Source organism: Triplophysa dalaica, chromosome 10 (assembly GCF_015846415.1).
Source record: "Triplophysa dalaica isolate WHDGS20190420 chromosome 10, ASM1584641v1, whole genome shotgun sequence".
Lineage (NCBI taxonomy): Eukaryota > Metazoa > Chordata > Actinopteri > Cypriniformes > Nemacheilidae > Triplophysa > Triplophysa dalaica.
The window spans coordinates 16,864,406-16,879,494 of record NC_079551.1 but is presented as its reverse complement, the minus strand read 5'-3'; the positions used below and the strand labels follow the sequence as shown (position 1 = coordinate 16,879,494).

Sequence of the window (15,089 nt, the reverse complement as noted above, 5' to 3'; positions counted from 1 at the left end):
TATTACTGTAACACTAGAATAAATGTTTTTAAGAATGTTTGTTGTCATAACAGTTGTGTGTTACTGTAGGTTTTACTCTAAAAAGGCAATCTGAACTGTAATAACACACTTACTTTAAAAACTGAACTGTAATAACACTCAGTTGTCACAATGAAACTACTGTACATGGCGGTTATGTTTTTCCACAGGACTAATAAAAGTGTATGTGAGATCCTACAACGTAAAATCATGAACTTCAGACTCTCGTCACTCATTCTGCTGTTACACATTCAAGGTATGATCACTATTAAACAGAAGATATTTTCTTATTTCTTCACATATCTAAGGTCGAGAATTACGTCTTGACAGTGACTGTGCGGTTATGATATTTTTGTGAAGTGGACCAGTTTAATCTATTTTAACATATCAATGTTTTTAATTCCATTCTGTGTTTCAGTGAAGCAACTTTAATAAACATAGGAATTTTACTTTTCATTACTTCAGTTTCCACAGATCACTAACAAAACTTACCTGACTTGAGTGTACTGAATGTAAAGTAGTAAACTTAGCACAACTTAGTACATTAGTACAAACTTAGCTCTGTACACTGTAGTAGGCTTTGTGAGACATGTTTTATTGCACTTATGCTTTTTGTTGTCATGATGTTGACCCAATTGCTTCGATTGTTAACCCAACTTATACAGTCGCTTTGGATAAACGCGTCTACTAAAATACTAAACGTAAAATTTAAATGTAATGTATTATTTCCCTAAAATAATAGTATTTAAATGCTGCGCATATATTCTTTTTATGAAATCTATTTATTTTTAAATATCATTATGCATTAATTATTGCTGCTTTGGTAGCTTTTTGGTGAATCTGTACGCTTATATTTATAATAGAGTGTCTGAATAGAGAATCTCTCCTGTGTTCATGAACACTTAAATGATGATACAACATGTTATGAAAATCTTTTTTTTCTTTTTCAGGGTCCCTGACATTGGACAGCTTTTCTGTAACCTGTACTAAAAAGAACATCTGTGCTGTAAGGGGAACAGAGGTGACACTGAGGTGCTCTTACACAAACAGAGACATCAAAACTATGTTCTGGTTTAACAAGAAACAAAGTAAAAACTGGAGAGAAAAGAAAGAACCTGAAGATTTGAGGTTAGATTCAGACTACTCAGGACGAGTGAAGCAGTGGTTATATTACTACCCATCAGATCTCACAATAACAGATGTGAGAGAGAGCGACTCTGGAGAATATCAGCTCATGTTCATTATGAAGGATGGAGTTAAACACATCAGCTCAGTCACAGTCAATCTAACAGTCACAGGTACATTTAGATTCTGGTCAAGTGTGTTAAAGTTTTTTCATTTGTTGTGTAATGTATGTTTTTACTCCTTTAGTTTTACAGGTGAAGATGATTCCTCAATCTAGAGGGCAGCAAGTAGAACTGTTCTGTGATTCTTCCTGTGAGCTGAAATCTGGATCTAATTACGACTGGTACAAGAATGGACAAAAAATTAAGTATTACACATAAAAAACATATTAGTGTCATCCAGAGGAAACGCTGACAGCTATTCCTGCTCTGAGTCTGGTGAACACAACCCCTCCACTTCTGTGTGTGAGTATAAATCATAAAAGTGTTTTTAAAAGATCAAGTATTATAGTTCTGCTTGATAAGCCATTTTTAAGATTGTACAGATTTTTTAAAGTGAGTGTAAATTTTACAGATGTTATTTTATGTCTATTTCAGGTGTGTCTAACAGCAGCTGTTGGGATGTGACTTACACATCTAGAAGAGTTTGTGCTTTAGTGGGATCAACAGTAGATATTCACTCTTCATATTCACATCCCACTGGATATACAGTAGTGAACACATTCTGGCATTATTCAAATTTTGACTTGGATCTGCGTGAGGAGCAGCAGTTTGTTGGTCGTGTGGAGTATGATGAAAACACACTGAGAATCAAAGATGTCAAGACGAGCGACTCTGGAGAATATCGATTCAGAATCATCACTAACACATCAGGAGGCAAATATTCTGGTTCACCTGGAGTCATTCTTACTGTTACAGGTAACTGCTTGTAATGAACGGTTTATGAAGCTGCATTCCAAGGTTGACATGCGGATGATCAGGTTTAGGCGGCACCAAACCAGCACTCAAGATCTAAAATAGAAGCTGGTATAAGCTGTGTTTGAGTAGAAATGTCTATGCATGAGGATATTGTGCAACCGAAGCATCATATAAAGACTGAAACACATGTTTTAGAAATTTGATGAAATTATTTCTGGATTGTGAATGACAGAAGTATTTTACTGTAAACTATAATAGCAAATAATTGCAAATGTTGAGTTAATGAGTTGGGCTACTAAATGGGTTATTGTCATTGTTGTATGATTAGTAGTGTGAGTGTACAGTATTATTCATAAAAGGACATGATCTTACCATTTTTCACATGATTTCCTGGTAAGACTTAAATTAAGATTTGCTCCAAACATCACATTCAGTAAAAATGAAACTTGAGGTTTGTCACTGTCAGTCAGACACTCTCTTCCTGTCTATGCAGTCAATTTTTGGCCACAATAAGCAGCACAGCTTAGACTAAGACACTCATTCTTGCAGCTTTATTTCCTCTTTTTGTGTTTAAAGGCTTATCCAATGTGTTTGAAAATGTGTTCAGAGTACATTATTCTTTCCCTGAATCAAACCCATGACCACTGCTCATGCCATGCTGTACCACCTAAGCAAATTATCAGCAACATAAAGTAGTTCATGACTCATTTTTTATTTTTTTAGATACACAGGTGACAAGCAGTCCAGACCCTGCGGTAGATGGAGAAAATGTGATATTACACTGTTCAACCAAATGCACTCTGGATAACAAACACACATACATCTGGTATAAGAATGGAACACAGGTTACAGATGGATTCACATTATTAAACAAGCTGTACCTGAACTCAGCCAGCAGAGAGGAGATACAACGGTATTCATGTGGTGCCATACAGATCTCAGGTAACAAAGACCTCATCAAACATCATGCGTTTTCGTTCAAAATCTTTATGTGTCAGGATGTAGTTGATGTATATTTTGTTTTTGAATTGATCACACACAGTTCTACAGAAGCTCATATGGTTACGAAGCATTGTGGTCACACTGTCTGTATTTCTGACTATTGCACTCATAGGAATCCTGTGGTACAGGTCAGTAAAAACAGATTGGTTTTACAGAAAACTAGAAATACATGTAATGTATAGATTAAATATAAGAACACAACGCAAAAACATTATGACATAAAATGTACACGTGTCTGGCTCATTGAGATTGTGATTTGTGACAAAGGTCAGATTTTCTTCCGTTGAAGCAAACAGTTATGTTTCTCAAAATCAGAAAAATACACGACCATTATCATTTGTAATGTGTTTTATTCAAATGAAAGATGCTAAAAGAAAGCTGTTCACCGAACATTCTTACAGTGTGTTTAAAAACATAATACGATCTATTTCTTTTTAAGGATAAGAAAGTATACCTTGTCTAAAAACCAGAAGGACACCAAGATGGAGGCACAGGTAATAATGCCTGACAAAAACATTTTAGTTGACACAAGTATGTATTCTCATATTTACTTTGTTTTTTTACTTCAGTATGAGTCAGTGTACAGTAATGCTGCACCGTCTAAGCCCGCGCATAAAGAAGAAAATAACGAAAATCAGGATATTCATTATTCCAGCATTAACTTTGGAGGCTTCAAAACGAAGCACGCATCTGTAGAGTCCACAGACACCACAGAAAAAGAGGATGTTCAGTACGCCTCTGTAATTTTCAGTTGACAAACTGTTGCAATCGTATCTTAGCCATCTTTTGTTATTGCTATTTATCTGTGTTGTATGCACAATCCCAAGCATGCACCAAAAACTAAAAACAAACACATCCTTTCCGTGTTTTTCAGCATAGATATCAGCTAAAAGCATTTTCAGCACTTTTCACTAGCAATAGCCGATAGCAAATCGTGTACGACAAGTGGCTACGACTACAGTCTATTTTACTTTCTGTTTTATTTATTAACATATTAACACAGCAATGCATATTTTTTATAATGATTGTGTGGATTTGTAAATATTACCTAAATCGTCAATCCTTAAAGTTCTAGTGTGTACAATTTAGAGGAATCTGGCGGTGAGATTTTGAATTGCAACCATTGGCTCACTCCACCACTCCAACTCCTTTAGGCGAATTCTATGTTAGGGGACCGGCCATGTATGTATATAGAAATAGCTAATGTAAAGGTAATAAGAACATAACGCTTTGTTGTGTAAGTACTTTAAACACATCTGAAAACATTGATATGTATATTATATTGCATATCTGTCAATAGATCCTTAAAAAACTCACACATTAGTGAGATACAGATCCCGTGAATAAGCAAAAATTTTTTTTTCTTATTTAATGAATTCACCTGTGTGAGTGTATGCTTAACATGCAAAGTAGCATTTTTAGATGCAGATTTTTTTCGCAAACATATATATATTATTTTCTTCGCTGTCGGACAGAAACCTAATGCAGTATGTCAATATTTCATTATTTTTTATTGTTTAATAAATCATTACTATATTGTTTTATATAATCATTACTATGTTAATCTTTATGTTTGTTTGTGAGTTTTAAACATTTGACCAATAAAAAGTATTAAAAGATGCTTGCCAACTTTGACAACAGCGTTTGCATTTTTAAAAACTGTACAATGTTTTCCCATTTCCTGAATGCAAGTAGTATTGCTGCCTGTATATGATATACAAATTACTGTTATTTTGAATAAAACATTAAAAAGTCTCCCTCTAGATGTAAATGCAGGTAACTGCACTAAAGTCCAAGTAAGTCTTTCATGCACTTCTATGTTAGACCAGTAAGCTGCCCAGAGAAAAGACAGACTGATTCTGGTTAATCATACATCATGACTATCACTATCAGTATTATGCCAACAAAAGCTTGACTCTAAATCACATTACTCGAGTGTTTTTGCCTGACCGCTGACCATGAGAGCTGTTATCATGACTCTGACTATAGCCCTTGTGGGTAAGTACTGTTCTCTACAACCTAAGACAGAGTTATAAGGTTAAATCATAGGATTTAATAATCATAATATAATTTGACACAATACTTATTGCGAAACTAATTTTAATCTTTCATTGATATTATAGCAAGTCATCGTGTGAATCTTGGTAAGCAAATTGTAAAATGTAATTTAAATTTTGAGTTTTCCAGTAAAAAATTATTTTGTGTTTTCAATTGTGTTTCAACATTTTGTGCCTTTAGTACCTGTGTTGGCAGGTACTCAGACCTATGTGTACAAATATGAGGCTTTGCTCTTCACTGGTCTTCACCAAGAGGGTCTGGCCAAAGCCGGGATCAAGATCAACACCAAAGTGTTCATTAGTGCTGTGTCTGAAAATACATACTTGTTTAAGGTATCCGAAACCGACATATAAGGGTCGACACAAAGATTTGTTTTCTTACTGACTTTAAATTAGAAAAGCAGTACCTAATAGTTCAACTACATTTTTTCCAGCTTTCACATGTTCAGTTTTTTGAATACAGTGGAATCTGGCCTACAAATGCTTTTTCTCCTACAAAGCTCACATCAGCACTTGCCACTCAGCTGCAGATTCCCATAAAGTTTGAGTACAAAAATGGTGCGGTTGGAGGAATATTCGCTCCTTCAGAAGTTCCAACCACCATAGTCAACTTGCACAGGGGAATATTGAACATTCTTCAGCTCAACCTCAAGAACACTGAGAACATCTATGAGACTGAAGAAGTGAGATCAGCTGAATACAGTTCAATAATATGGATCTAGATTTTAATTATGTGGTCTTAATGCATTGTCTTGTTTCCGATAAGGCTGGAGTTCAAGGCATCTGCAAGACTCAATATCTGATCGGTGAAAATGAAAAGACAAACAATATTGACGTCACCAAGTCCAAAGATCTTACACATTGCCATGAGAGGATAGTAAAGGATGTTGGCTTGACATACATGGAAAACTGCATTGACTGTCAAGAGGTCAGGCTAAGAACTTATTCTAAATGTAAACCGTTCAATTCAGATATTGTTGATTTTCGAAACATTGGATTTGACCCCAAATAGGAAGTAAGGAGCCTTTCTGGAGTTGCAACCTACAACTACATCCTAAATCAGACTCCCTATGGTGTTCAGATCACTGAAGCAAGGGTTCAAGAGATCCATCGGTTTCCACTTCTAACTGAGATCGGGGATGCTACCCAAATGGAAATTAGGTTTGTCTGTTTTACATCGGGTTGCATACTCTATTTTGAATTTATTCAACTTTTGTGCAAACGTATAGATTGTTATATAACAAATAACAAACAATGTTTATGTTTATTTTTCATATTTTAGACAAACCCTGAGTTTTTTAGACAGTATAGCAACTCACATAAATCCAATCAGCGCTGAATATTTAGCACGTGGATCTTTACAATATGAATTTAGCACAGAGACTCTCTGGAGCAACATTCAGCCCATGAGAATCAGTAATCCCCAGGCTCAGGTGAGAATATATCAGATACCACTTAACATTTATTTATTTCTAAATTATTATTGTCTCCAGATTTTATATTAACATTCTACATATATTTAGTTATTTAAATGTCATTATTATGTTACATCATATTATATTTTATTATATTATTAATAGTTGCATAATAATTGTTTTCATAAAGATTGTTGATTCTCTGGATCATCTTGCTACAACAAAACTGGAAGAAGTCCATGGAGATGTTCCTCTAAAATTTATAAGGCTTATCCAGTTTATGCGTTTTGGAAGTCTGGATGATTTTGAAGGAATCTGGGCTCAGTTCAAAAACAGACCAAATTTCAGGTACATTCCAGTTAAACGTAAGCAGTCTAGAATAGTAATTTGCGAATTGTTTCTCAATTATAAATCTTCTAAGGAAATGGATCCTAGAAGCCGTTCCTTCGGTTGGCTCCTTCGTTGCATTAAAATTCATCAAGAAGACATTCTTAGCAGGTGATCTTTCCATCTTGGAGTTTACTCAGGCCCTTTTGCCCATGGTGCACACGGTCACTGCTGATTTGGATACTGTTAAGATGTACTCTGTGCGTATACTCGTACCTAAATATTACCTCAAAGATTAAACTCCTTACTTAGCTTGCCAGATAACATCCTATATTCTGTAAACCTCTGTGTAGGGTCTGGTTCTGAGTCAAAAGGTTCAACAAATACCAGGTGTGCGTGAATTTGCGATGCTTGGCTATGGGACAATGATTGCCAGGTACTGTGCTGAAGCTCCTGTATGCCCAGAGGAACTTTTGAAGGTAAAAAAAGATTGTTTTGTAATTTAAATGATTTGTTTGACTTGTCATATGAGTGTAAATTTTTGAGATAAAACTGGAAATAAAATTCCTCTTTTTCCTTAAGCCCATTCATGACATTGCTGCTGAGGTGACTGCTAAGGCTGATGTTTCCGCAATGACACTGATTCTCAAGGTATTGGGCAATGCTGGTCAACCTGCTAGCATTAAACCCATCGTGAAGATTCTATCTACATCTGCATTCCCATTAAAAGTCCAAGTTAATGCTATTTTGGCTCTGAAAGTCATTGCCAAAAAAGAACACAAACAGGTTAGTCATGCTATGCTTTATTAAACTGGCGAATGATGATATCCACATCATGTGGGTTTGCACTATGCACTACGTGCATTTGTTTTTGTGTTTAAGGTCCAAGGGGTAGTTCTACCGATCTTTTTGAACAAAGATCTCCACCCAGAGCTGCGCATGGTCTCGTGGATTGCTCTTTTTGAAACGAAGCCAAGCATCGGTCTGGTGACTACTTTGGCACGTACTTTGCAGGAGGAGACAAATTTACAGGTGGCCAGCCTTGCATACTCTCATATCAAAGCTTTGGCGAAGAGTGCTTCTCCAGACCTTGCTACAGTGTGAGTTTACACTAAACACATGCCTAAAATACAGCTCATAAGATTGTTATTGTAAGTAAATTCTATTTATGTTCATAAACAGCAAAGATTATAATGGCCGCATGTCTCAAAAACCCAATTTTTAGCAAAGAGACAACATTAATAATTTTGATTAATCCACGTCATTTTTGATCCTTTCAGTGCTGTGGCCTGCAATATTGCTATCAAGATGTTAAGTCCAAAACTGGACAAACTCAGCTACCAATACAGCAAGGCATTTCTCTTGGATGGTTATCAGTGTAAGCAATTCTAATGGTGTCACTTAATGGCTTTCTTTGAAATCTAAGTTAACAAATTTGTTTCCTTGTTTAGATCCCCTAATGATTGGAGCTGCTGGAAGTGCTTTTATCATCAACGATGCCGCCACCAACCTGCCCAGAGCTGTTGTAGCCAAAGTCCGTGCTTACTTGGCTGGAGCTGCAGCTGATGTCATTGAGGTACGTAGCCACGGAAACAGTGACTATATTACTAATTTCAGCATTACCTCACAATAGTGGTTACATTCAGGTTGGTGTCAGAACTGATGGAGTTCAGGAGGCTCTTTTGAAATCTCAGTTCCTGAATGAAGACTGGCGGGTTAAGATGAAACAAGTACTCAATGCAGTAAGTAAATATTTAATGCACCTAATTTGTTTATGCCTTTTTAAAATGACATATTTTCTTGTATATTTATTGTGGTACACTGCAGCTAAAGGGGTTCAAGGCCCTGCCAAACAAGAAGCCCCTGGGCTCGATCTATGTGAAAGTCTTTGGACAAGAGATAGCTTTTTTAGATGTTGACAAAGCAGTTGTGGATCAGGCAACACAGGTAAATATTATGGCCATGTGATTTCATACGTACTACAATCACTCATTAATTGGCAAATATTTTCTAATGTTAGAAATATAAATTCTAACTAGTAGTTCAATGTATTCTTTTTGCCAACTCTATGGACCACTTTGCAAGGTGTAAACACTGGTGCAGAAGCAGTTGCGGTTTTAGTTTAGTACAGTAAATCGTAAAGACATTCATTTAACATATTAAATTCATCATACATGTTCTGATGGTTGTATTTTGTTCAAACGTTTGTGTAGTGTGAAAAAAATGAAACAGGAAGTTATTTTGGACCAGCGTTGGATTAGTGTTATTTACATTCTCTGAAGTGGTCTATAGAATTGTTTATGTTAAGTTTTTGGTTAAACTTTATGATTACTGTAATCTCTATTAAAATACGTTCTACAGTTTGCTTCTAAAGGTTATCTATCTGAGCTGGCTGTTGGAGCTCTCAAAGCCTTGCAGAACGGCATTTTCCTTCAATATGCCAAGCCCTTACTGATAGCAGAAGTGCGTCGAATCTTCCCATCAGCAGCCGGTGTGCCCTTGGAGCTCGGTTTGTACACTGCTGCTGTTGTGGCTGCTAATCTGAAAGGTAAACCAGTTTTAGTAGCACATAATTTGATTTACTGTACAAATAGAAAACATAAACTTGCTTCTATGTCCAGTCAAGGCTATCATTACACCACCTGTAACTGAGAGCATCAGTGTGGCCCATCTGATGAAGACAGACATGAAGTTAACTGCTGAGGTTTCACCAAGAGTTGCATTAGAGACACTTGCTGTCATGGGAATGAACACTGGATTTATTGGGGCTAATTTAATTGCTAGAGGAACAATCCACACATTTTTGCCACTGAAAGTGGAGGCAAAGATTGACATCCCAAAGGCTAACTTCAAGATACAGGCCTTTCCTGTTGTGTTTCCGGTGCATGTTGCAACTGCACGGTATAGAGTATTGTTTTAAAAACATATCTTTATCCACATAGTGTAACGGATGTTTCATTTCATTTTATTTTTTGTTCAACATTAGTTTTAATATGTCGGCAGCAGCTGGAAACATTGAGGAGGTTGATGCTGAAAGGAGTATACTAGTAGTACCAGAGAGAGTGGTTGTGCAAGAAACTCGTGGCTCTTCAGGTTCTGATGGAGATTTGGTAAGAATGTGGTTATATGATGTGGCTTTACTAGCAGAGAATGCTAGTTAATGTAATGGTTTGTTTTTCTCAAGCAGCGCAAACTGCCAAATGAATGGATTGTTAATAGCAGATCTATAACAAAAATATTTGTAATATTGTCTTATTTTCCCCTGTTTAAATAGACATCTGAAACAGATAGATCTGGTGTGTTACCTGTTATGGAATCTGAATTGAGGACAAGTGCTCCACTTCATAAAACTCTATGCTCTACTTTCCCTCACATTGGAATCAAGGCATGCATTGAGGTCATGTCCTGTAATGCTGCGTTTATCCAAAACACAGCCCTTTATAACATGATTGGACACCATGGAGTACATATTACAATAGCTCGAGGCAAGTTTCCAAACTTTTACAAATGTTAATGTACGTACATGTAAATATGTCAATGAAAACTGTAATGTATTTGGCTTCAGTGGTACCTTTTTTTGACAGCCAATGGTCCTGCTGTTGAGGGTCTAGAGTTTGAAGTCCAAGTGGGCCCGAGAGCAGCTAAGATGCTCCTTAAAGAGATCAATGCTATTACAGAAACCCCTAAAGTAAGGAGGAGCATACTGCAGAAACTGTGGGAAATCCTGGAGAATGGGCAAAGGAAGATCAACTCAACCAGGTTCTTCAATTCTAAAACTTTTTCCTACCCTAAAAGCAGCAGCAGCAGTACTAGCAGTTCTAGTAGATCTACCAACTCTCATCTGTCCAAAGTGAGTCTTCTCATAATCACCAAGGCCATTTCAGTTTATTTACACAATACATAACAATTCCATTAAAGAAACACAATGATTTCAAAGTCAAAATTACTTATTTTGAAATGGCCCTTATCAGCTCAATTCACATACATATATTACTAGTACTTATATAGTTCAGTTCATTGAATCTACAGATTTAAAATTAATGCATCGGCACTGCGGAGAAAATATATGTGACCCTGGATCACAAAACCAGTCTTAAGTAGCACGGGAACATTTTTAGTAAAAGACAAAATGGATTGTATGGGTCGAAATTATCGATTTTTATTTTATGCCAAAAATCATTAGGATATTAAGTCAAGATCATGTTCCATGAAGATATTTTGTACATGTATCACAATAAAGAGTTTATTTGTTTTCAGGAGCTGTCCAATCGACAAAACAGTGAAAGTTGTATTATTAATTCAAAGGAATTGGTATGATTACTTTACTTGATTAACAAATCGTCATTTCATCTTTCAAAGTGGCGAATACACCTCTTTAAAATGTGTCTTTACATAACTGTAGGGAAGATTTCTTGGGGGATCTGTTCCTCTACTGTTTGCTATCATTGCACAAGTTGTACGAGTTGATCACAAATTGATGGGATACCAGGTTGCTGCTTATTTGGACAAACCCACCTCGAGAGTGCAGATCATTGTGGCCTCCATCGCAGAGAAGGACAATTGGAAGATGATTGTTGATGCCGTTCTGCTGAGCAAGTGCAAAGCTGCCGTAAGAAAATTCATAGCCTTTGTGTTTCAGCAACCCCTTCTCATTATAATGATACATAGAAAACTTACTTTTATCTAGGCAAATATTGCCTGGGGTGCACAGGGTCAACAATATTCAGCATCCATCAGAGTAGAGACTGGTCACTCTGATTCAAGTCCTTTGGCCCATCTTATAGTGAAGTATGGAAAGATGCCCAGTCTTCTCATCACCTATGCCAAGAGGTTTTTATTTTTCACATCTGATCAACATTTGTTGTACCATCAACCATTTTACTCCATTTTATTGTACCGATATTCTCATGGCAAGAATAGATCCTCTTCCATTTCTTTCCTTTTCAAGGTTGTCCAATAACATTCCTGCAGCGGCACAAATGACTGGATTTTCCATTAGCGATGCGAAAAATATTAGAAAACAGTTAGAACTGATCATGTTAATCCAAACCGAAAAAACCCTAGACATCATTATCAAGATGCCAGCAGTAAGTAACAATCCATTGTTATAATTGATTTGATTTTTGACATCGTTTTAAAACTTGTGAATTTTCAGATGACCCTGTCAAAGTCAGGCTTGGTTCTACCTATTGCTTTGCCTTTTACAAGTGAGGCTATATATTCCAGTGAAGAACAAGATTTCACAGGCATCATTTGGAGACTTTATGTAGTTGCTAGTTCAGGTAAGTTAAGTGCAGTGATACTTCTCTTTTCTCTTAATCTTGTAATGTTTTAAAAGTGTACATTAAAGGTTCTACTCATCTTGTGATTTAGCAAAATGCAGTATGATAAGAAACACCTTGACCACATTTAACAACAAGCAGTACAAATATGTTGCTCCACATTCCTGTTACCAAGTCCTGGCTCAAGATTGTACTCCAGAGCATAAATTCATGGTCCTAATGAGAAAGGATAACGTTTCTGAGCACGGACACCTGAACATTAAGGTGGCCAGCATGTAAGTCCAGCTTACTGGGGTCCCTAATTCTATAAAGAATGAAATCATTGCAAAATCACTTTTCTTTTTTGCGACAGCGATGTTGAGCTGCTTTACCAAAAGAATGCAATAAAGATTCAGATTAATGGAACTGAAATACACATCAACCATCTTTCATACAAGAACTCAACAGGTTATATTCATCTCCATGTTCATTTGGTTTTCAAGTATGTTGTATTTGCTCTACTGTTTTCTTTGCATGTGCGTTTAATAGGCCTTTTTTGATGTAGGAAACATACAGATTGTAAAGAAAGGTCAAGGTATCTCACTCCATGCCCCTGACTATGGTCTTCAAGAGGTCTTTTATGCCACTGGCCAGTGGAGGGTAAGCCGGATTTGGACTGTCAACACATTTGTTATTTCTTTGCCATGAAATGTACAGGAAGATAAAAAAGAAGTTTTCTTGTTCTGTAGATTTTTGTTGCAGATTGGATGAGGGGACAGACTTGTGGTCTTTGTGGAAAGGCAGATGGAGAAATAAAACAGGAATACCGCACACCCACTGGCTATCTGACAAAAAGCCCAATGAGCTTTGCCCATTCATGGGTACTCACTGCTGAAAGCTGTCTTGCTACTCGCCGTAGGTGTTTGGATACTTACTACTGTACGTAACAACCATGCATAGTATTAATAAGGATGTTTTCGAACAACAAAATGTGGACCATTTATTTTGCCCTATGTCTCCTAGAGTGTCACATGAGACTAGAAACTGTGAAACTCGAGAGGCAGATGATGGATGGATATAATTCCAAATGTGACTTTGTTGAACCTGTGTTGCGCTGTCTGCCCGGCTGTACACCAGTTAGAAGCCGCCATATCACTCTTAGATACAACTGCATGACATCTTGTAAGACTTCCCCCAAAAATTACCCTCAGTTTTTTATATAATTGTTTATCATTAACAATAATTTGATGCTTTGTTTTTAGGCTCCAGCTTGAATCATCCTGAAATCCAAACATGATAATGAAGATCTAAAGGAAACCGAGGCTCACGTGGCCTGCCGTTGCACTAAAGGCTGTGTCTAAACTGCAATTATGTCAGTTTCTGAAAGCATATTTGAGGGTTTTCTTTATAAGGCAATATAACGTGTAATAAAAAAAGCATTATATTACTCATGATGTAGTCCTGTTACAAATGATATGCCGTGAACGAAAAGGTGTTTAATCTCCGTCTGAATAAATTGAATCAGCAAGATGTTAGAAGCTTTTTTAAATGTTAAATAAAATATATATTTGTATCAATTTTTACTTTAAAGGTATACATTTTAGCAGAATTTAATTGTGAGGTTGCGAATTGCAAAAAACGGCTTTCTCCCCTTCCCAAGCTCCAAGATTTGTGATTTGTGAACAATATTTGAGAGAAATAGGCCTTTTGTGTACATAGAAAAAGTTAGATCTTTGAGAACTTGAGTATGTGTGTGGTTATATATTCCTGTTGATTATCACAAAAATTACTATTTCTAGAATCAACACAAATAATAATAATAGTAATCATAAAACAATTAGATTTCCAAAAGTAAGAATGAACTATGAAAAAAGGTTTAAAACCATAATAAAATAAAGTATGACACGATTATGGTCTCTGGTCTGAAAAAAAAAACTTTCATGTGATTTGGCATTTCTTTATATTTACACGTACTGTTTACTAATGCTGCTCAAGTTCTCAAATTCTGAACTATATGACAAAAACAAAGTTTAAGGTTGATTTCGTTTTTCAAGCAGCAAAGCAGCAGATAAATAAAAACAACTAAATATCGGTTGTTAAAAACTATAACACGGCGTACTCCTATAGGCTATACAGACAAAACAGTAGGAAGAGCGCTTATATATTTTCCACTGTAAACCCAAATGTTCAAAATAATCAAACAGATTAAGTAACATAAACTTAATTTTACTTATATTTTAAGTTCCAAAAACACTCTTTTACTTTTGAGTGAAGTACAATGATTATTTTTGATTCACTTGAAGTTTTCACTAAAACTCAAAAAAAGTATGTACTCCTTGTTCAATTTACTTAATTTAAACAAGTTAATTCAACACAATTGGTCAAGAAGGACTTCCAATTCCCAGCATGCTCTGCATCAGACTGCATTAGGAGAGTAAAAAAAAATGTTTTTATTAAAGTTAAAGACTTGTTAGTGTTTAATGTTCACTGCTCTTAGATATTTAGAAGAATTAGACATATTTTTCAGTTTTGTGGTTACCATTGTTTAGAAGAGTGGTGCATGTGCTTAGACTCTGTGAAGCTACATTTGACCCCTAACATGTGTATTCTCCCAGTGAGCAGTCGAAGAAAAGTTGAAGTGTTTGAATAAGAAATATGTAAAATAAATAAATTAATAAATAAAACATTTTTTAAAAAAACTTTTAAATAAAAAGTTGAATTTACTAAGATTTGGTGTGAACTTTAACTTAACCGTTATACATATTTGAGTTTGTAATTCAAGTTCTGCTTACTTAAACCAATGACCTCTAAAACTCAAAAATGTTGAGGCAACAAGTTACCTCAAAATGTTTGAGTATTGCCAACTTATCCGTATATTTATATTATACCAGTCCGTGGGCATGTTTTATAAATGAGCCTCAAGATAAAACTCTAATTTATACAAATTGGCAGAATAAGTACAAGACA

The 15,089-nt window shown here is 35.8% G+C and overlaps 2 protein-coding genes across 2 annotated transcripts; both read left to right on the top strand.

Moving 5' to 3' along the window:
- Nucleotides 1–228: 228 nt before the first annotated feature.
- On the top strand, nt 229–4,686 carry LOC130430669 (uncharacterized). The gene is made up of 9 exons (XM_056759817.1): nt 229–274; nt 969–1,316; nt 1,390–1,455; nt 1,512–1,607; nt 1,740–2,060; nt 2,784–3,002; nt 3,103–3,190; nt 3,502–3,556; nt 3,632–4,686. The coding sequence occupies exons 1-9, from the start codon at nt 229–231 to the stop codon at nt 3,815–3,817; spliced, it is 1,425 nt and encodes a 474-aa protein (XP_056615795.1). The 3' UTR covers nt 3,818–4,686.
- A 334-nt stretch (nt 4,687–5,020) lies between these two features.
- Nucleotides 5,021–13,554, top strand: vtg8 (vitellogenin 8). The gene is given in 32 exon segments (XM_056758300.1): nt 5,021–5,064; nt 5,281–5,452; nt 5,554–5,802; nt 5,886–6,047; nt 6,132–6,280; nt 6,402–6,552; nt 6,725–6,882; nt 6,956–7,121; nt 7,215–7,340; nt 7,444–7,647; nt 7,744–7,961; nt 8,142–8,239; nt 8,313–8,437; nt 8,508–8,603; nt 8,689–8,808; nt 9,223–9,409; nt 9,483–9,762; nt 9,848–9,971; nt 10,136–10,346; nt 10,446–10,711; nt 11,119–11,172; nt 11,264–11,470; nt 11,549–11,691; nt 11,810–11,948; nt 12,017–12,143; nt 12,235–12,418; nt 12,496–12,590; nt 12,688–12,782; nt 12,872–13,037; nt 13,146–13,304; nt 13,385–13,406; nt 13,408–13,554. Coding segments are annotated over 32 exon segments (4,773 nt in total). The 3' UTR covers nt 13,484–13,554.
- The last annotated feature ends 1,535 nt before the right edge of the window (nt 13,555–15,089 follow it).

What these genes read in the sequence shown, in the direction of transcription:
- LOC130430669 (XM_056759817.1), top strand. Translation starts at nt 229, where the DNA reads ATGAACTTCAGACTCTCGTCACTCATTCTGCTGTTACACATTCAAG. An exon ending in TGGTGCCATACAGATCTCAG is followed by an intron (nt 3,003 to 3,102) that starts GTAACAAAGACC and finishes GATCACACACAG; the next exon opens with TTCTACAGAAGCTCATATGG. An exon ending in ACACCAAGATGGAGGCACAG is followed by an intron (nt 3,557 to 3,631) that starts GTAATAATGCCT and finishes TTTTTACTTCAG; the next exon opens with TATGAGTCAGTGTACAGTAA.